General features: G+C 41.6%; 1 protein-coding gene across 3 annotated transcripts in view; it reads left to right on the plus strand.

Moving 5' to 3' along the window:
* LOC140186198 (SH2 domain-containing protein 3C-like) overlaps window positions 1-22,561 on the plus strand; it is a 215,585-nt gene that overhangs the window by 106,679 nt on the left and 86,345 nt on the right. The window contains exons 1-2 of one of the 3 annotated variants that reach the window (XM_072240157.1): window positions 49-267; window positions 15,682-15,721. In XM_072240157.1, the coding sequence (XP_072096258.1) occupies window positions 227-267; window positions 15,682-15,721 (81 nt within the window). In that variant the 5' untranslated portion in view covers window positions 49-226. Of the gene's footprint in view, window positions 1-48; window positions 268-13,698; window positions 13,791-15,681; window positions 15,722-22,561 lie in introns of those variants that run through there. The other 2 variants (XM_072240158.1, XM_072240156.1) reach the window with 2 other exon arrangements.

Below are 22,561 nucleotides of genomic sequence, written 5' to 3' on the forward strand. Positions count from 1 at the left end.
TGGATTGGTACATTCCATAAGTAGTTCTTTCCTTTCCCTCTCTCTCTCTCTCTCTACTCGGCACCCGCTTCTGAGAGATCTGTTGAGATTGGATTAGCCTCTGTGTGAGACTGTCAGTCAAACCCTTACGGTGGGAGCTGAGTGCCTTAATAGTTGCTCAGCAGAGTGTAAGACAAGAGCCATTCAGTCCTGTCGAAGGCACTAGTAAGATAGTGAGTGAGTACAGATGACAGAACTAGCTGGAGGAGGATGGACCATGGGTCTGAGGTAGGTTGGATGTTTTTTTTTATCTTTTTTCTTTTCCCTCTTCTCCTATGCACTTCTCAGTTTGAAGTTAACCTAATCCAGCTGTTGCTTTGAACGAAATCTGCAGTTTCGAACTGGGCTGGAATTTCGGAGTTATTGTTTGACTAGCTTTCAGCTTGGGGTTTCTCTTTGTTTCTCAATTTCTTTTCCCCCACTGGAAGGGCTGGAGCGGCTGTAGAAACTCCATCACTGTTGCAAGTGGAACACTGTTTTTAAGGGTAACAACTGCTAGGTTTATTTAACCAGCCAAAGTCAAGGGTTCCTTTTGCCTCTTGGTGTGGTAAAACTTCAAGGTGCCCTGGGAAAGAAAGGGCAGATCGGAGGGAAGGCTATCAAAATATGAGAGATGGGCAGTTTGTTAAAGAGACCTCGAAAGGTACGAGAGTCAGTGTGAGAATGTCAAACGCTGCTGACAATTGTGATGCATGGGATCGGTGCTTAAGATCTATAGCACCTACACACTAGAGGGCAGATAGTGAAACATCTACATGGAGATGCTCAGAGAATGTGGGAAGAAACTTCTGAGAGGGGGAGTGAATGCAAGTGAGTGGATCATGCCTGGTGGGGGTAAAAGCATCAATTGAAAAGTTGAGTTCAAATGAAAGACAGAGAGAATTCTTGAGAGAATTCTCCTTTAAAGTGCTGTTTGCATTTAGCAACTGCTTTCTGAGGGGATTCTTTGTCTAACAGATTCTTCATATCAGGCCACCAATGTTCTGTTAACAAAATATCCAACAGCACCTTAGTCTTCATTCTGTTCTTTAGACGGAACCATTTGGCACTCTGCTCAATATATGATGTTTGATCATGGTCTTTTTTTGACTGTCTGGTTTTAGCCATAACGGAGTTGGCTACGTTGTTCAGAAGGGAACTGATCCACCAAATTTTCTGATTGGTGACCTTGAGATTCCTGCTGAATGAGAATGGTGGCCATACTTCCTGTATGGTTGAGTAGCAATTTTGGTTGAAGAGAGGACATGGGCGAACCACATAGTATCAGATAATTCTGGAGCCTATGTTAACAGAACAAAGTGGTGGGTGTGGTGGCATGATTAGAGATTGGAAGGGTGGAGATGAGGGTGATGTTTTCTAGGGTGGAGAGAACTTCTGTTAAAATGCAACTTGGGAAATGTTTTCAAATGATGAAAGAATAATTTCCATCGAAGGTAAATAAGGAATATTGTGTAATTTTAAAAAAATTTAGCTCTTGTGTGTTCAAGTCAATGAATGAAACATTTTTGTACAGTGTTTCTATGGAATAAAAAAATCACAAAACATTTCCAAGAAAGTCATGAGATCAAGTTTGTCATCATCCACATGGAGAAAACAGTATAACTGCTTAGTCAGAGTAGGTTTCGAGGAACTATATCAAAGAAACTGAAAGGCGAGGAGGCTTAGGCCGGGACAGTGGTGTAGAAGCAGGATTTTGTCCTGATCGAATAGTTTTTGTGTGGACTATCCACATTCTTCTGTGACTGCTGTGTTTTCTTTGGGTGATCCGGGTTCTTGCCACAGCCTAAGGGCACTACCCAGAAAACGCTGGAGGAGCTTAGCTGGTCAGACAGCGTCAATGGAGAGGAATGAACAGTCGATGTTTCAGACCAAGACCTTTCATCATAACCAAAGGGGAAGAAGCTGGAAAAGAAGGTGGGTGGAGAGGAATTAATACAAGCCAGCAGGTGAAACCAGTGAGGGTGGAATGGATGAAGTAAGCAGCTGTGAGGTGATAGGTGGAAGAGGAGAAGGGCTGACGAAGAAGAAATCTAATAGGAGAGGTCAGTGAGCCTTAGGAGGAGAAGCACTAGAGGAAGATGATGGGCAGGTGAGGAGAAGAGGTAAGAGGCAGCCAGAATGGGGAATACAGAGAGGGAGAAGGAGGAGGGATGAGAAATTACTGGAAGGTAGAGAAATCGATGTTCAAAGGGCACACTGCTTGGCAACAGTAAGTTACGCCTACGGTTGGTGAGTGGCAGGAGAATCAGAGTGAATTTTGAGCACGGAGAGAGAATAAGTCACAGGGAAGGAGGTAGGGGAATGAGATTAGAGGGATTACTTTACGAGTTGACATAGCTTTGATTGCCTCCTCCAAGAGAATTTCAAAGCTTGGAACCCAATGTACGACTGCCAGGTTGAAAATATTTAAATCTGGAATTGCGGGTGAGGTCAGAATTGGAGGTATGCATGGCTCCCAGAGGCTTGAGGGTCTGGAGGAGATTACAGAAGCACAGAGTGGTGGGGAGTTTGAATCACAGGATGAAGTTTGCAAGTTGTCACTACACCAGCTTATTACGCTGCTCCAAAGTTGCCTGGTGACCAGAAGGGTTACAGGCTGCAGTGGCAAGGTGACCTTGGGCCTGGGGAGGGTCTGAAAGCTCAGCAAAACCTTCCTGCAAAGCCTACGTGCCTTCATTCCAGAGATGTACTTTATAAATGGTTGATGTATACAACATGCAGCATAAAGGAAGTCAGTCGGATGTTTGGAGCTTGACACCAGAGGATTTCCCTCTCACTGTTCGACTTATAATTGTTTATGCATCATTTCCCTCAATAGTTTACCAGCAGGAGCTCTCATCTGTTTTCCTTTGTCCCTTCCTGAATTGTTATTGCAGACTTTAATGTGAAAGCCATCTTTCTGCATTTGTAATGTCCTCATCGCATCCCTCAGTGGGAGGTAAATGAGCAGCGACCAGATATCAGGCTGACAGTGCTTTTGGGGTTGGATTATACACTGCAAGAGGGTAGAGAGTGCAGTTAAAATGGAGCAAGATATTCCTTCTCCACTATTTTCTAATGTTGGGATCTGACAGCAGGTGATTTCTTCCATGTCGGAAGAAAAGCAAGTTATCTAGATCATGATGGAAGAGTTCAGTACGTCATCTTTTAGAGAGAGAAAAACACAGCTTAGAACAGGGCAAAGACACAGTGGACTCTCCAGTTATGTATGCTGGACTGGGTTGAATTAATTTGCGCAAAGAAGCAAGTCCTGCTTTACATTATTAACCACAAGTCCTGGTTTACATTATTAAGCATTGCTGATGGCAAACCCAGTCCAAGACAAGCATCCAGGATCCCAGTGGTCTGGTGTATGAGTTCACATTCTACCATGAGAGGTGGGGATTTGGATTCAAGCAAGTAAATTACACAAAGATTCTATCAGTAATGACGTCCATGAAACTGATCACTTCACTAATGGTCACACTGAAAGAAAAATGGTTCGCAACTATTTGTGAATCTAGACTCCACCAACAGTAGTTCAGTGGCACAATAGCATAACATTTAGCATAATCACTTTACAGTGCCGGTGATTACTGATCGGGGTTTGGTTCCCACTGCTGTCTCTAAGGGGTATGTATATTCTCCCTGTGACTGTGTGACTTTCCTCTGGGTGCTCCTTCTTCTTCTCACATTCTAAAGGCGTGCGGGTTGGAGTTAGTAAGTGTTAGGCATGCTACACTGGCGCCTGAAGTGTGGAGACACTTGCGGGCTGTCCCCAGCACATTGTGGAAGAAAAAGATGATGTAAATGGCTCTTTTCACTGTATGCTTGATGTACATATCACAGATAAAATTAATCCAATCTAATATAATCCTTATTTGACCTCTAATAGTGATCTAAGGGAGTATTAGGGATGTCCATGTCCAATAATTGATGACATTTAAAAACACTGTCTAGTCCAGATGAATGATCTCAACCCAAAATGTCATCTGTCCATTTCCCTCTGTCGATGCTGCCTGACCCATTAATTTCTATTAGGTTCCTATTTTTTGGTCCAGATTCCAGAATCTGTGGTCTGTTGGTCTCCATTTAAAAACATTATTCTCTATTTCATGTCTTTTTAAAAGATTTATTTTCTTGTGATCATTGTGTAAAAAGACATTGACAATTGTGAGCAGAAACCTTTACATTTTAAATTCTCAATACCAATAAAAAATGAGTTGGATACAAACTAAAACGTCTTCTGTTCTGCTCACACCCAGGAAACCAATCCTGGGCTCCTAGTGTAATTCTCTCTGATCATCCCAAATCTGCAAGCAACTAATAAGTACTTCCCTCAGTCAGGATAGATTTAGGTCATGATCTGTGAACATGAAAAGTTAAATGAAGATCTATAAGTTAATTCTAATCTGCCTTCTGAATCAGTTGGGGTTTGATGAGAATTCATTTATGAATGACCCTTTTTCTCAAAAATACATCTAGCATTAAAATTTGCAATTATACAATTCAGGACGTCAATCTCTATTATGTTAACGTGGCATCATTTTTTAAAAATCTCAACATTGCTTTGGTAATATGATGGAGAGTTTATACGCAGAGTCGGTCTCTCAGTGTCCTGTGGGAGGGGGCCTTAAAGTGTGTCATTTCCACAGAGTCTTCCTGGTGGCTTCATTGTGTTCCTTGGCATGTACTCCTGCACCTTGGAATGTGCCAGCATGCAGCATTCAGTTGTAGGAAACTGGCATTGGAATGGCAAGTTCCAGGTAGTCAAAATCATGCCTTTCACTGAATATTGAGGTTGAGTTTGAATGTCGAGAATGAGAGAATTGAAAACTTCAGGTTCCTGGGTGTGAACATCACCAGCAGCCTGTCCTAGTCTAAACATGTTGAAGTCACAGCCAAGAAAGCTCACCAATGCCTCTACTTCCTCTGGAGGCTAAAGAAATTCAGCGTGTGCCAGTCAAATCTTAACAATTTTTATCAGTGCACTATAGAAAACATTAGTTCTGGGTGCATAATAGCTTGGTACGGGGCGACTGCAAGAATCTGCAGAGAGTTGTGGATGCAACTGAAGTCAATCACAGGCACCAGCCTGCCCCCTGTGTCTATACTTCTTGCTGCCTTAGTGAAGGTGCAGCATAATCAAAGACCCACCCCCTCCCAGATATTCTCTCTTCTCCCCTCTCCCATCGGGCAGAAGATACAAAAGTCTGAAGGCGCATACCTCCAGGCTGAAGAATATTAGCTGACATATAAACTGTTCTCAGACTCTTGAATGGACCTCTTGTGCAATACAATGGACCCTTGATCTCTTGACCCATGTTACAATCTTGTACTTCATCATTCACATACCTGTACTGCTCTTTGTCTGTAGCTTTTTACATGTTATTCTGCATTGTTATCGTTTTACTTTATTCTGGCTCAATGCACTGTATAATGATTTGAGCTGTATGAACAATATGCAAGACAAGCTTTTCACTGTATCTTGGTACGTGCCAATAATAAACTAATTCTAATACCAATATATGACATTTATCTCAGTGCTGCTGGGAACAACCCGCAGAGTACAGAGATCCGTGTTACAAAGCTGCTCATGATGAACCTTGGCAAAGACAACTGCATCCCTTCCTGCCCTTCTTATCAAATATTCCAGAAAGAGACTGATAATGGCTTTACCCACATGAAGTACCTTGAGAGCTGTGTATAGTGGGATAGAGACTCTGGCTATGCTCAAAAGATCTGACAAGGAGAGCTGTTCTCACCACTGTGCAAGCAGTGCTTGCTTGACAGTCGCAGTGACGAGGATTTCTTTGAAATGTTTTTGACAATCTGCTTGGGGAAACCATCCACCGTCTCATAGATCCTTGCAGATTATTCTGGGAAGACCCACTGCCTTGTGATCAAAGAGGGATGGATGGTGCAACACTACCCAATTGAAAGAAACTTTCTGTGGCAATATGAGCAAACCCATTCTTGGCAAAACTAGAAAAGTTATAACCTCAGCATATTGTTCCACTTGGACCCAGGCTCCAAGCACAGCTTGATGTGGCTATATGCAAAAAGGCAGCCGTCAAAATGAGGGCCATATTGTTGTTGTCTACCCCGTTGAACCACCCACACTCTTCCTTGTACCCTCTCTGTGCCTCCCTCACTTGCAGCACTTCACACCTCAAAAACCAAAACCAAACACAACCAGACCCATGCTGTGCTGATTCCAGAAAGGAATTCAAGACTTTGAACAATGTATTTATATCCTGCCCTGCAATTACTTACAACATCTAAAAGCATGACACAGCCATAAAGTGAAAATGTGGTCGCATGGAAACGTGGCAACCAGTTTGTACACAGCAAGTACCACAAATAGCAAATAAGAAAATGTTTCGAGTGATACTGGCTAAACGGGAACCAAAATATCAGGGAGGATTCTTTGGCCACACACACACAGAGGATTCCTCTGCTGTTTTGCAAATGCTATTTGAGATATTTTACATCTCCCTGAGAGGATAGGATGAGAGTTGGGCTTTGGTTTAATAACCCGTCCAATAGATATCATCTCTGACAATGGCCTGCTTCCCCAGTACTGCACCAAAATGTTGGCTAATATTCTCCTATCAAAGTTCAGTCATATATGGGAAGGAACATGCAAGATTCTGACTCTGAGGTCTGAGTAATGCCACTAGGTTTCAGGAAATAGAAATATATTCTTTAAAGTTGCACTTATTTTTGAGGTTGTTTGCCCCCACATGAAATGTACCCACTCTGAGTTGAACTAGACGAGCTGGCTTTATTCCTTTTGAAGCAAAGATAGGTGAAATTTGATAGACGTGTAAGAAAATCATAGCAAGTTTAGATTAGGTAAATGAAGGGAAGCTATTTCTTTCAGCAGATGGCTTGAGAACCAAGGTCCACAGAAACATAGTGGCTAGCGTGACAGCTCGGGTGTCGGAACTCAATTCCGGAGTCCTCTGTAAGAAAGTTTGCACGTTCTTCCCTGGTGCGCGTGGGTTTTCTTCCGGGTGCTCTGGTTTCCTCCCACAGTCCAAAGACATACCAGTTAGTGGGTTCATTGGTCATTGTAAATTGTCCAGTGATTAAGCTAAGGTTAAATCAGTGGGTGTCTGGGTAGTGTGGCACTGAATCCCAAAACAAATAAATATAACGTTTTGTGCTAGCGGTACAGAAAAATGTGAGAAAGAATCATTTTTATGTAGAGAATATTTATGATCTATTTTGTCTGAAGGAGTGGAGGAAACAAATGGTGTTTTCAAGAGGGAATTGGGTAAGGTTTTATGATTACTTAGTACTGGGACTGATGGAGCTCGGGCAGCTGAATGGATTCATGCACCATAACAATTTATTTGCTTTATGATGCTAAGGCACATTGTGAGATATGGCAGTATTCCATGGAACATTTGAGAATAGAACCCAATTTGACTGCAATGGTAGATTTATAGTTGTGACGCATGAGGAGTGTAACTGAGGTAACACCTCCATCCCATCCTATATAATACACAGGAAACCAGGGGTCTCAGTGTCTCCTTGACTCGATGCAGTCTTGTACAGTGATGCCCTTAGGGTCCGGTTAAAGACCGACTCCAGCACCAGCACAAGGAATCTTCCTTCCCTGCTGCGGAGAAGTAGGGGGTAGACAGAAACAGTAACAAAGGACTGAATAAAAAAAAAGTAAATGAGAGGTTATTTGGCTTTGATTGTAGTAATCTGTTGTCATAGAGACCAGACCAGAAGGAAACACATATCACAGGGTGATTGATGGTGGAACTAATCCAGAGTCAACAAGGGGATTGTTAAGAGCAACTAAGCACTATATTGTAGCTTGAAGCAGCCTGACCCACATATCTGATAACCCCTCTGAGGGTTCCAAATTAACAACAGAGGGTCTCCCTACCATAAAATGTATAACATCCAAGGTGAGTTATTCTGTAGTATCTTAGTTGGTTAATGCTATTGAACCAAATCAGACACATGAAGGCCTCAGGCTTGGTTGACTGGAATGAAGCACACCTTGGTTTCTTAGGAGACGAGTGGGAGTCCTGCTTCAACTGGGGGTATGGCTTTCAATTAGAGGGATTGATCTAGCCTTAACCACCCACAGTTCTTTGCCACCCATCAAGCAGATGGAATGGCTTCCATTAAACCGATACAGAGCAAGATGACCATCTTCAAGAGAGGAGGCGAGAAAACTTGCTATAGTTAAAAAAAGTGGCCCAGGCGCAAAAATGTTCCTCCTTATAATTGTGCTTTTATTGCTAAACTTATGAATGGGTTTCAGAAGCTTTACTTTAGCTTGGATGTAAAATGTTCCTTGACATTTTTTTTTTGAAGAGCAGAAGGAGTTCTATCCGGGATCCCCGCCAATATTTATCTCTCTGTCAACATCACTAAGGCATACTATCTGATTAGGGTGACATTGGTGCTCGTGGGAGCTTGCTTTGCCAAAATTGGCAAACATGTTCCCTATACTAAACTTGTGAAAGTCCTAAGTTCTGAAATAGTAAAAGACAGTATGTAAATATTAAGATTATGGCTTTGTTTTTAAAGCTGTTCAAGCCAATTCAAAGAGCTAGTGATTTTAAATTGAGGCTATTGTTTGCAGACTACGCTGCCCTGTAAACCTCTGCTCCATTCAGCACTTGTTGGGATGCTCCTGAAAACAGCTGCTTTTCAATTCGTAACTTGAGACTTGCAGTGATCTACATTCCTGACACTGTGCAGCCCTGTACACTCAGCACTTGTCTAAACATCTGTCAGTAAAATTCCCACCCTAACAGGGCTAAAAGCTCACACCTTATATCTGCCAATCAACAGCGAGACCTCCCTTCAATATCCCTTCCTAAAATTCATGTCTCTCTTTCCAGTTGTAGAAGATTTGAGAATGAATATGACCATCACCACTACTGGAATTTCAATATGAAACGATTATTGAGGCCTCCCTGTAGGTTCATAAGCCATAGAAAGCAGTCAAAGCTCAAGTTTAATTCCTCTGGTGAGCTGATCTCCCCACCATTGAGTACATTTATATGGAATGCTGCCACAAGAATGCAGCATCCATCATCAAAGACCCCCATCACCCAGGCCATGCTCCACCATTAGTATCAGGTGGTGCCATTTATTTATTTATTGAGATAACAGCACGGAATAGACCATAGACCCTTCCAGCCCTTTGAGCTGTGACTTTGGACTGTGGAGTGAAACTGGAGCACTTAGAGGAAACCCACATGTTCATGGGGAGAATGTACTAAGCCCTTACTGGCACCAGCAGGAATTCAACCCAGGATGCCTCTATTGTAAAGCACTGTGCTAACCATTACACCACTGTACTGAAGCCTTAGGTTCAGGTTCAGGAAGTTGTTAACTAACAACCATCAGTTTCTGAAGCAGTGTGGATAACACCACTGGCTACAACTCCAAACTGACTCCACAACACTACAGATTCACTTTCAAAGACTCTTTTATAACTCGTATTCTCGGTATTACTTTCATTATTTGTATAGTTTGTCTTTTGCACATCGGTTGTTCATCAGTCTTTGTTTGCAAATGGTTTCTTGTACAAACGTAGATTCTATTATATTTCTTGTAAATGTCTGCAAAAAAGTGAACTTCAAGCTAGTATATGTTAATAGGTAAGTACTTAGATAATAAATTTACTTTGACCTTTGAAGTGGTAGTGTGGAGCATAGGCAAATTCTTTTCAACAGTTTATTCCCCTCCTTGGATACTGCTTGACTTGCTGAGTTCCTCCAGCATTTTGTGCAAAATACTTTCGATCCTCATGATTAGTGGGTATCAAGAACATCCAAGTTACCAGACTTGGCTGCTATTTTGGGACTAAGATTTAAATCTATATGTGGAAGTCCATCGGCGTATTGAGACAGAAGCAGAAGAGTTTTACATTGTCAACATTCATGATTGAGGTTCTCACAAGAATATAGGCTGCACATGGATGAGGTATCAAAGTGCAGCCAGCAACTTTGAAAATTCATCAACATTTAACACCCTTCAAGGCAAAAGGGGACTAAAGCTCCACATTAGATTTTAAATTAAAAATGACTAAAATGAAGAAGAGTTTACCAAATTTAATTAATAGCATCATTAGACAACCATTTATTGGTGCACTGTTACTATGTTTTATATCATGTTAATGTCTTGTTAATGGGCACATTACTTCATAGCAATTGATTTTAATTGCTCCTTCAAATGCATGCCCCCCATTTAAAACAGAATATTATCCACATTGGGAAAAAGAAGACTGTGAAACAAAAAATTCTGCTGGTGCAGTTCACTACATCAAAGCATTCATTATTGGAAAGTGATCTCTGCATTGTTTGGTTTTCCCAGTGTATTTTCCTCTTTAAAGTCTGAGGTTGAATCATGACCATTCACTTTCTACCAAAGGTCTTGATCTTGGGAGCTTACAGTGTAATTTTTATTGAACTTTACAAACTTCGGATGTTTCCTACACTACTTCCCACAAGAGAAGTGTCTAGCCAGCAGTATGAATGATTTGTCTAGTTTCTAACCCACTTGCCTAATCAGTGGTCACCTAACCTGGTATAAACTATGGAATGAAGCCATGACATTTCTGGTCTGGGAACAGGACTAGTCTCTAGTGCTTATGTAGTCCATTATATACAATTGGGTTCTATGAGGACTACTGTATGGAAGTATGAATGTAGTCATTGTACCAACCTCTTGTGTGCTTCCATTTAAAACATGCAAGTAATTCGTATTAAGAGATTGTTTTCCGAATTAATTCCTTCTCATTTGTGCACAATGTGGCAGAATACTACCCATATTCTGTAATTAATTTTCTAATTTGGTTCCAATAATCATAAAAAAAAGTCATTGTCTCACAGGGTAATGCAAAGTCATGCATCTAAAATTTCAGTTAATTTGAGAAAGGGAATGAAAGGGTTAAACTTCAGATTGCGCCCTATTGAAAATGTTCTGTTTGCAAATTCCTGAGTTTAAGAAGATCTGTCAGTTTGAGTGTCACAAGAACAGAGGCTCCTCCACCACAGTGTACTTGATGTCCTGTTGAAAGAAATCTTAACTCTATCCTCACCCAATGTGGGAGAGGGGACCGGGGTCAGTATTAGCAGTGTCAGGCTGAGAGTTTTGCAGTTCAGATGAACTCAATCTGGACCGTGTTTCTTCCTTCTGGTTGGTGACCTTTCGCACTTTCAGAGCTGTAAGGGGATGGACAGAGCTGCACACACAATGTCACAAGGAAACTATTTTTGAGGGCATTGGAAGAGGCCTCTCATGCATCTTTTTACTGAGAGCTCCTTGCGTCTTTCTGGCCCAGAGTTTGTGAGATGACATCTTTATCCTTAACCACCTTCACAGCAAATGTGAGGATGTCATTGTTTCATTGAGCAGTAGGCATGATGCAGTGCTGGATTACATTGAATCCGAATCGGGTTTATTATAGAGTGTGGGGGTGGGGGAGTGGGAGATGGAGGAGGAGACAAGGGGAGCAAGAGGTGGGGATTGGGAACAGTGAGAGGTTGGTGTCTATGAGGGGAAGTGGTGGAAGCAAATACAATAGCAACATTAGCATTTTGTGTAATACTACTACAGTGCCAGTGACATGGAGAGAAGTTTTTACGTTCTTCCTGTGAACGTGTGAGATCCCTCCAGGCACTCCAGTGTCTTTCTACATTCCAAAGGAGAATGGGTTAACTTCAGAACATAAGAAATAGGAGCAGGAGTAGGCCATCTGGCCCGTTGAGCCTGCTCTGCCATTCAATAAGATCATGGCTGATCTGGCCATGGGCTCATCTCCTCTTATCTGCCTTTTCCCCATAACCCTTAATTCCCCTGCTGTGCAAAAATCTATCCAACCTTGTCTTAAATATATTTAGTGAAGAAGTCTCCACTGCTTCGTTGGGCAGAGAATTCCACAGGTTCACCACTCTCTGGGTAAAACAGTTCCTCCTCATCTCTGTCCTAAATCTACTCCCCTGAATCTTGAGGCTATATCCCCCAGTTCCAGTCACATCTAGCAGTGGAAACAACTTTCCTGCCTCTATCTATCTATCCCTTTCGTAATTTTATATGTTTCTATAAGGTCTCCTCTCATTCTTCTGAATTCCAATGAGTAGAGTCCCAGGCGACTCAATCTCTCCTCATCGTCTAACCCCCTCATCTCTAGAATCAACCTGGTGAATCTCCTCGGCACAGCCTCCAAAGCCGATATATCCTTCCCCAAGTACGGAGACCAGAACTGCACGCAGTACTCCAGGTGCAGCCTCCCCAGTACCCTGTACAGTTGCAGCATAGCCTCCCTGCTCTTAAATTCAATCCCTCTAGCAATGAAGGCCAACATCCCATTTGCCTTCTTGATAGACCCTTTGTGATTCATGCACAAAGTAGAATAGTTAGTCAAGTGAGGTAATTTGGGGGTGCAGCCTCTTTGAGCTGGAAGGGCCTGTTACTACACTCTATCTCTAAATCAGGGGTTCCCAACCTCTTTTATGTCATGGATCCCTGGTTGGGAACCCACCTTGCTTTAAATAAATAACATACAGTGTATCATGAAATTTGTTATTTTAGGTCAGCAGTACAGTGCTCCTGTATCTCCTTCCTGATGTTAGTAATGAGAAGAAGGCATGTCCTATGTCCTGGGCCATGGGGTATTTAATGATGATGTCACCTTTTCCAGGCGTCATCGTTTGAAGACATACTCAGTGGAGGGGAGTTTCATGCCCGTGATGGAGTTGGTTGAGTTTACAAGCTGCTGCAGCTTTTTTTGTTCCTGTGCTGTAGCCCCTCCGTGCCAGACTGTGAGGCAACCAGTCAGAATGCTCTCCACAGTACACCTGTAGAAGTTTGCCAGAGTCTTTGGTGACAACCCAAATCTCCTCGAACTCCCAATGAAGTATAGCCTCTGGTGTGTCTTCTTTGTAATTGCATCAATATATTGGACCCAGGATGGATTGAAACAGGCTATTTGACCCTAGTGATCATTGTTGCTCTTTACATGCGTATGGACCTTCTCCAGCCCTTTTTCTCTTTGTCCTATCAATCTATCCTTCTACTCCTTTTTCTTTCCTGTGCACGTCTAGATTGATGCTGCTCATCCCTACCAAGCCTTAAGGTAATGAATTCACTGATCTAGCCATTTTCTGGATTGGGAGATTTATCCCAAATTAGTGACTATTATATTTATGGCCTTTAGTTTCACTTCCTTTACCTCTTCCAGTCCTTTCATAATTAATCGGGTCTCTGATAGTGTCATGTGAAACTCCCTACAGGGCTGAATGATTCCTTTAAGGTCTGGATTCCCCTTCACTGAAAGATGAGATCAGTAATCAGGCCAGGAAGCTCAGAAGGAAACAGTTCTGTCCAAATGCTGGTCGCAGATTCCGTTCCCATATCAGAATTTGAATAGCTGGAAGTTCGAATGTAACCCCAAGTGGATCATTAACAACTAAGCCTTTGCGTATGCAAAGCTAGAATGAGCTGGGTCCTGGTACTTGTTTCTCGTGATTCATTGCAAATTTGCTACATTAGCTATTTCCAAGAACATTGTCTTTCAACTCTTTCACCATTAGAGCCAAGTCTTAAACAACTTGTGCCCAATTTCCGGAATAATTTGTTTTTAATACTGAGAAATCAAATGAAAGGCTGAGGAAGATGGCATGGAAAATGAAGGACTAGGGATCAGACAGTCAAGAAGTTGTGGTTGGGATGAAAAAGGATCTAGTGCTTTCCCAGTGAAGGAAGCCATTGAAATAAAACGAGAGGTAAAGTATTCAAAGGTGAAGGTCTTGCTGTAAGTAAGAGATTAGTTTAATTGTAAACAAGGTGGGAGAGTGGAAACCTGATTGGATGAGGACTAACCAATCAGGAGGGATAGACGACAGGGGTATAAATACCACTGGTCTAGACATGCCCAGGCATCATCCCTGATGAAAATGGCAGAGATTGTCATTGAAACATTGGTTAAAATCGATACCTGTACCTGGCTGGAAGCCCAAGAAGAGTTTATTCGTCATGATTGGGATAGTCATATATGTGTTATCTGTGGAAGGGGGGAGGGGGCAGCCCAGCACTAGAAGGAATTCAGTGATTTAGAGATTCTGGGAAAATGAGCAGTGGGAGAAATCTCTGTTGAGCTTGTTGCAACCTCTTCACAATGCAGGAAGAGAGAATAAACTGCAATGACATTTTAAACGTTAATAGGGGGAGAAAAGCAGGAGAAGATGAAGAATGATGGACAATATGTAATGTGAAGTTACGCTACTTAAAGGGCTTTTGCAAACTGATTACATTCAAGAGTTTGGGGTCAGTCAGGAGAGCAAAAATATTTCCATAAGAAAAGAAATGGATAATCTGCCTCCTACTTAAATGTTTTCATAGAGTCATAGAATCATATAAAATGGAAATGGGTTAATTGGTCCACTGAATATTGACCTTTTGTCCATCTACACCTATCCCATTTGCCTGCTTTACGACCATATCCTTCTATGCCTTGCTTAGTTAGGTGTCGGTCTACATTTCTCATTAACCATGATTCTAGTATATCTAATTCCACTACCTCATGTGGCAGTGCAATCCAGATATTAACCACCTTCCATGCAAAGGGAAAAACAAATGGGAAAAGTTTGGACAGCATGGGAGGTGATCTATGTGAAGTACAAACACCAGCTCAAGCTAATAGTGCAGTGTGGTCTTTTTATGTTGCCATATGTTTTTTTTAATCCTTTATACGGTTTAGTTCTGACTTGGTGTATGTTACCAGGTCGGAGGCTATAGACACTTACTTGACTTTGGCTGCTTACCCCTGGTGCAATGCCTAACATTGTCTGAACATCCCATCTGCTCCCTTCTCCTCCCCACAGGGCACTGTTCACTTGCTCATATGTTTGCTCAGTAGTAAGAGCGTAAGTACGATTATAATTAGGCTATTCGGGCTCTTGTGCCTGCTCCACCAATCAATAAGTTCACTTTCCTGCACAAACCTCATTTCTCTTAACTCCCTGGCTTCAGCACTCTCTTCAAAGCAAATCAAATCAAATTTATTATCAAAGCATGAATATGTTACCATGTACTATCATGAGAGTCATTTTTCTTGCAGACATTTACAGGAGAATAAAGAAAGACAATAGAATTTATGCAAAAATTATACATAAACAAAGGCTGACTAACAACTAAACTGCAAAAGAAGGCAAACTGTGCAAATACAAAAAGAAACAAATATTAATAAATAAATACATATTATACATACATAATACTGAGAACATAAGCTGTAGAGTCCTTGAAAGTGAACCTGTAGTTTGTGGATTCATTGCAGAGTCTGCTCTTCAGAAGAGAATCCCAATGAGTTACAAGTATTTGGGTGAAGAGATTTCATGTCACCCAGTCTTGATTAGCCATCCGTTACCCTTGGTGTTGGACATGAAAACATCATCCCTGAAGAATTCTACCAAGTTCAAAAAGAGTTATGTATGTTTCAATGAAGTGTTCTTTTATATTCTAGAAACTATAGATTTGGTCTGCTTCATCTCTCTCCATTAGAATATTTCTCCACAATGCCAAGAATCAAGTCTTACAAAACTTTGTCAAGTTTATCATCTTCCCAATGCTGGTTGTGCTCAAATAATTCATTTTATTTTTATTTTTCTATCTCAACAGTAACCTACAGAATATGGATTCCAAGTCAGAATATGTCAAGGTAAGTCCCTCTTTTGGTTTTCTGTTAAGTGACTACTGTTCCCTCTGAAATGTAGTTTGGTTACTGACTGGTCCCTAACATTCTTTCCAATCACAGTAGCAGAGTGTAGATTTCCTTCAAAAGTGACTTCAGCAGAGTAGTCATTAAACTAGAAAGCTAGATGTTATCTTGTTGTCCCCTTTCCTTGTATTGGATGTAAATCCCAGAGAGAAATATCCTAGGCTGCCGTCCAATGAGTCTGTTGAGGTCAGTCAACTGAGCTCAACTTTGTTGAGTCACTTCTGTTCAGTGGCAGAGGAATAATGGGATTAGCCTTGGACTGGAGACTGAGGAGGGGAGGGAGGAAGCTCAGGTGAGTCATATTTCCGTGAGGTGTTGTCATAGCTGAAAAGCGATAGCTTTGGCCTCATGGAAAAATGACCATTCTGTTTTCTGTTAGTGTTGGAAGGCAAGTCCCTGGTGGCACCAGGTTTTAAAATTACACTAACTTAACAAGCAGATTCAAATTAACCCTTCCCACACTGTTTATCACATTTAACTGAGCAGGCGTAAGAAGATATTATTAACAGATAATATAATTTATACTGTTAATGTGACATTTCTTTGGGCTATTTTCTAGTAAGAAAACAGATAATGATTATTTGCTGTGAATCTATACATAATCTCTAATGATAAAAAACAATCAGCTGAAAACCTTTATAAAATTTCTTGGTGTATGGTTTGCATTGACCCGTAAGAGTGGATGACTTTTTGTCAGCACAGATAGACACAGAACAAGTTTATTGACTTTTACGATGTGTGCTACAGAGGTGATATATCCTATGAATCTATGAAAAAAAAGACTACCACAGTAAGAGTGAATATTCACGCTACATAGCAAACCTCAAAACCGGATGGCAACACTTCCTCTCCAATTCTTAGTTTACAATAGGTCCAGCTTGAATTTTTTGTTTGTAACTATTAAAGAACAAGTAAAACTCCCCAAATATCGATTTAAATTTATTAAACTCAATGCCAGCAAGAAGCCTGAACCATGCAGAAATTATACTTGGATTAATTTTGCTTTAGAAATGTGAATCCAGACATTTTGTATATTAATTTTATGTTTTATTGTGCGTGTGTTTTTGGTTGTGTGTTGAGAGGGGAAAGGGCGGTGTGCTGTCTTCAATGTAACGGAAATATCCTCCTTCCGAATGGACAAGATGTGTATTTTATTTTTTAGAACTAATTTTAATCTAAATAGAGATCAAAAGCAACGAAAAAGAAGTTTTATACCCTGCTTGGTGATTTCAAAAGTGTTCATCTGGACCATCAATCAGTCCCACTTCCAGGATGTTCTGTTTGGGGATGTGCAGTTAGTGACTCAGTAAATGGTGACAAATTTTAAATGGCTTATCTGAGTTTGAATGTGGATGCGTTGTAAGTCATACCAATTTACGTTGTTTGCACTTTTTCAAGACTAAATGTTGAAGCACATCTCTTGAATGTTTTATTATTATTGGGAAATACCCAACTTTGATGAACTAGTGTTAACCTAAAAGAGCCGTGAACTGAATCAAGCACAAAAACTGAAAATCTTGCGCTCTATTTATAGTCAACGGCAGGATTACTGATTTTGTTATATTTAGTGAATCATCTGTTGGAGATGGTTCACCATCACACTCAGAAAAGAGAGTGAGTTAATGTGAGATGAGAATTGAGAGATTAAATAAGAGAACAAAGAAAAGGCAAGAAGTGAGAAGTGTGTACCAGCTACTTACACACTAGATTTGTGCCAGGGAAAAGTAAGCAATAGAAGGCTGTTACAATATTCATCACTGATGCCCACCCAGTACCATCCATTCACAGTAGCATGGGGTAGAGTAGTGGATGGTATGGTGGCATAGCAGTTAGCATAATGCTAGTTAGTTCAAAAGTTCAAAGTACATTCATTATCAAGATACAACCTTGGTTGTGTAGCCAAGTTTCCATCGAACTCAATATATAGGTTTGCTGATGACACAACAATTGTAGGCCGTATCTCGGGTAATGATGAGTTTGAGTACAGAGAGGAAATTAAGAACCTGATGGCATGATGCGAAGACAATAACCTATCCCTCAGCGTCAGTAAGATGAAGGAATTGGTTGTTGACTTCAGAAGGAGTAGCGGACCGCACGACCCAATTTACATCGGTGGTGTGCAAGAGGAACAGGTCAAAAGCTTTAAGTTCCTTGGGGTCAATATCACAAATGACCTGATTTGGTCCAACCAAGCACTGTCAGGAAGGCCCACCAGTACCTTTACTTCCTGAGGAAGCTGAAGAAATTTGGCCTGTTCCCTAAAACCCTCACTAATTTTTATAGATGCACCGTGGAAAGCATTCTTCTAGGGTGCATCACAACCTGGTATGGAAGTTGTCCTGTCCAAGACCGGAAGAAGCTGCAGAAGATCATGAACACAGCCCAGCACATCACACAAACCAATCTTCCATCCTTGGACTCACTTTACACGCACGCTGTCGGAGCAGTGCTGCCAGGATAATCAAGGACACGACCCACCCAGCCAACACACTTTTCGGTCCTCTTCCCTCCGGGAGAAGGCTCAGGAGCTTGAAGACTCGTACGGCCAGATTTGGGAACAGCTTCTTTCCAACTGTGATAAGACTGCTGAACGGATCCTGATCCGGATCTGGGCCGTACCCTCCAAATATCTGGACCTGCCTCTCGGTTTTTTTTGCACTACCTTACTTTCCCTTTTCTATTTTCTATTTATGATTTATAATTTAAATTTTTAATATTTACTAACGATTTGAACTCCAGGGAGCACAAAGCGCAGAATCAAATATCGCTGTGATGATTGTACGCTCTAGTATCAATTGTTTGGCGACGATAAAGTATAAAGTATAAGTTGTCTCCTTACAGGCAGCCACAAAACAAAGAAACCCACTCTCTGTCAAAGAGATTGTACGCTCCCCCAATGACTGCATGAGTCTCCTTCGGGTGCCCTGCTTCCCTCCCACATTCAGAGGAAATATGTATGGGTTAGGTTTCATAAGCTATGGGCATGCTACATTGGCACCTGAAGCATGACAATACTTGCGGGCTGACCCAAGAACAATCTCAGACTGTGTTGACGCATTTCTCTGTATGCTTCAATGTTTTGATCAACAAATAAATCACATTTAATATCTTTCATAGTCCAGCACCCCTGCCATTTTAAAGGGAAAGTTGTTGCAGTCGATAGAATAGCAAACAGCTGTAAGTTACAATAGAATTCTCTGCCCTATGTACTGAGTTGGGCAAAAGCAGTCTGTTGATTTAATCTGGTTTGTAACATCACCAGCTGTTTCACCACAAGGATATCAACATCATGTCTCCTTTCACTGGTTGATATCATGATGGTGAATGGTGCAATTAAACAATCTCAGCGAAAGGCTTTTTCTTTTGCTGTTGAGCTACAAGTGTGCATGCCAAAGAGCCTTGACTGTCAATCAAATGAGTAATGTGTTTATAATGCTATCAGAGTGAATGAATTCTGCAGCTCGTCCCGTCACAGAATCATAAAGTGATCGAGCACAGGAGGTGCCCATTTGGTCCACTATATCTATGGATGCTTTGAGGTATTGATTTAATCCCACCCTCCGCTCTGTGCCCATTAATGTTGAGTTTCTTTTTCCCTTCAAAGGCAATATGGTAGAAACACAGAAAACCTACAGCACAATACAGGCCCTTCAGCCCACAAAGTTGGGCCAAACATGTCCCTACCTTAGAAATTATTAGACTGACCCATATTTTTCTAAGCTCCATGTACCTATCCAAAAGTTTCTTAAAAGACTCTATTGTATCCGCCTCCACCACCATTGCCGGCAGCCCATTCCACGCACTCACCACTCTCTGAGTAAAAAACTTACCCCGACATCTCCTCTGTACCTACTCCCCAGCACCTTAAACCTGTGTCCTCTTGTGGCAACCATTTCAGCCCTGGGAAAAAGATTTCCCAGTGTAGTGGTTAGTGCAAAGCTTTATATCTCCAGCAATTGGAAGATCAGGGTTAATTTCCTGCTGTTGTCTGTAAAGAGTTTGTACATTCTCCCCGTGACTGCATGGGTTTCCTCTGGGGACTCTGGTTTCTTCCCATTTTCCAAAAGACATACAGGTTAGGGTTGGTTAGTAGTTGGTCTGCTACGATGGCTCCAAAAGCATGATGACACTTCTGGGCTGCCCCTGGCACATCCTCGGACTGTGTTAGCTGTTGACAGAAACAATACATTTCACTGTATGTCAGCTTGTACTCCTTCTCCTCCCTCCACCTTCTTAATCTGGCTTCTTCCCCCTTCTTTTCCAGTCTTGGTGAAGGGCCTCAGCCAGAAACATTGACTGTTTATTCCTCTCCATGGGTTCTGCCTGACTTGCTGAGTTCCTCCAGCATTTTGCGTGTTTCACTATATGTTTCAATGTACATGTGACAAGTAAAGGTGATCTTTCATTTCGCTTTCAATATTACTTTTGAATCCACTTCCAAGAGAGCGGACCCCTCCTCTTTGTGATTTTTATAAGTGACCTGGACGAAGAAGTAGAAGGGTGGGTTAGTAAGTTTGCTGATGACACAAAGGTTGCCAGTGTTCTGGATAGTCTGGAGGGTTCTCAAAGGTTACAGTGGGACATCTTTAAAATTAATTTAATTTTAATTTAATTTAAATTGAGATGCAGAACTGGCTGAGAAGTGGCAGATGGACTTCAACCCAGATAAGTATGAAGTGGTTCATTTTGGTAGGTTAAATATGAATATACTATTAATGGTAAGACTCTTGGCAATGTGGAGGATCTGAGAGATCTTGAGGTCTGTGTCCATAGGACACTCAAAGCTGTTGCACAGGTTGGCAGTGTTGTTAAGAAGGTGTATGCTGTGTTGGCATTCATCAACCATGGGATTGATTTCAAGAGCCATGAGGTAATGTTAGAGCTATACAAGACCTTGGTCAGACCCCACTTGGAGTACTGTGTTCAGTTCTGGTCACCTCACTACAGGAAGGATATGGATACTATAGAGAGAGTGCAGAGGAGATTTACAAGGATGTTGCCTGGATTGGAGGGCGTACCTTATGAGATTAGGTTTAGTGAACTTGGCTTTTTCTCCTTGGAATGATGCAGGATGAGAGGTGACCTGATAGAGGTATATAAGATAATGAGGGGCATTGATTGTGTGGATAGCCGAAGGCTTTTTCCCAGGGCTGAAGTGGCTAACACAAGTTTTAAGGTGCTTGGAAATAGATACCGAGGGGATATCAGAGGTAAGTTGTTCCCACAGAGAGTGGTGGGTGTGTGGAATGCACTGCTGGCGGTGGTGGTGGAAGCGGATACAATAGGGTCTTTTGAGAGCCTCCTAGGTAGGTACATGGAGCTTAGAAAAATAGGGGGCTACGCGCTAGGGAAATTCTAGGCGGTTTCTAGAGTAGGTTACATGGTCGGCACAACATTGTGGGCTGAAGGGCCTGTAATGTGCCTTAGATTTCTATGTTCGATATTTTATGTTCCATTGTTCATTCTGTGGCTATAATTCTGTTTTTCTGGATAATGACCCTTCTGCCCCAGGAAATGGATTTTCTCTGACAAAATCTTCTTGACCCTTTATCAAACCTCCTCTTAGCCCTCTCTGCTCTGAAAAATGGCAGATTGTCCTTTTCCACAAAAGGGATCACTGGAGTCATTCTGCACCTTTCTAAAGGAATGATAAACTGCGTTGCCCTCAATTGGTAAACAATAGTCCAGACCAGGAAGGCTTAACAAAACTTCTATGAAAGTACAGAAATAACATAACTTTTCTTCAAGTGCAAACTTTCAAGTGGAATATAAAAGAATCACGAGTGTTTTAACGAATTCTTTTCCCAGTTTTGCTTTGAGATTTTCTTTTATCAGGTGCATACAGTTTAACTTAAAGTTGAGCTCATCCAAATATTGCATCAGCTTTTTCTCTGAACTGAGACACAAGAGACTGTGGATGCTGGAATGTAAAGCAACAAACAACCTGCTGGAGTTACTCAGTGGGTTGAGCAGCATTTGTTGGAGGAAAGCAAGTGTCAGCCATTGCATTCCTCCCACAGATGCTGCTTGACACGCTGAGTTTCTCCAACAGAATGCTTGTTGCTTAAGACTCTGGAACTCCCTCCCTAAGCTTCTCCACCAAGCGCCTTTCAATCCTTTCTTTAAAACTGACCTTGCTTTTGACTGTATAGTTACAAAACAAGAGGGTGGTCTTTTAAAACTGAAGTGAGTAAGAATTGTTTTCTTGCAGAAGGCAGTAAACCTCTGGAATATACTATCTGGGGGGTTGTGGAGGCTGGATCATTGGGGCATCTTTGAAAGATAAGGGAATTGGGGTTTATGAGAGGGCAAATCAGGCTCGGGCAGCCTGAAGGACTGACTGCCTATTCCTGCTCCTATTTTCATACTTTCTTGTGTCCTAAGTGGTTCAACATTGAATTTTGTTTGATAACACTTTTCTGGAGGGCCTTGTGCTCCTGATAATAGTGGTAGGACAAACACTAAATTGAAAAGATGAGGAACAAGGGTGAGGTAAATCAAGGCTGAGCTTGAGCTAAGGTTATTTCGAGGAGGGTGACTAATGATGTTGCAGAGAATTTCATGAAAAAAAATCTATTTCAAATGTCTTGATACAAATAGGCGAAACAGAGTAAAGAACCTCTATAGTTGCTTCTTTGAAGGGACGTGAGTAGTAAATTTAGAGAAATTCTGATGTTGTGGTATAAATAGACCAAAAACAACAGGAAAGTTAGTGGTGGATTAAAGGGATCGCCTGATCTGGGAGTTCCATCAATAGAAGCTGTGCAAGTAATGCTGAAT

The sequence above is a fragment of the Mobula birostris genome, chromosome 22, assembly GCF_030028105.1.
Source record: "Mobula birostris isolate sMobBir1 chromosome 22, sMobBir1.hap1, whole genome shotgun sequence".
NCBI lineage: Eukaryota > Metazoa > Chordata > Chondrichthyes > Myliobatiformes > Myliobatidae > Mobula > Mobula birostris.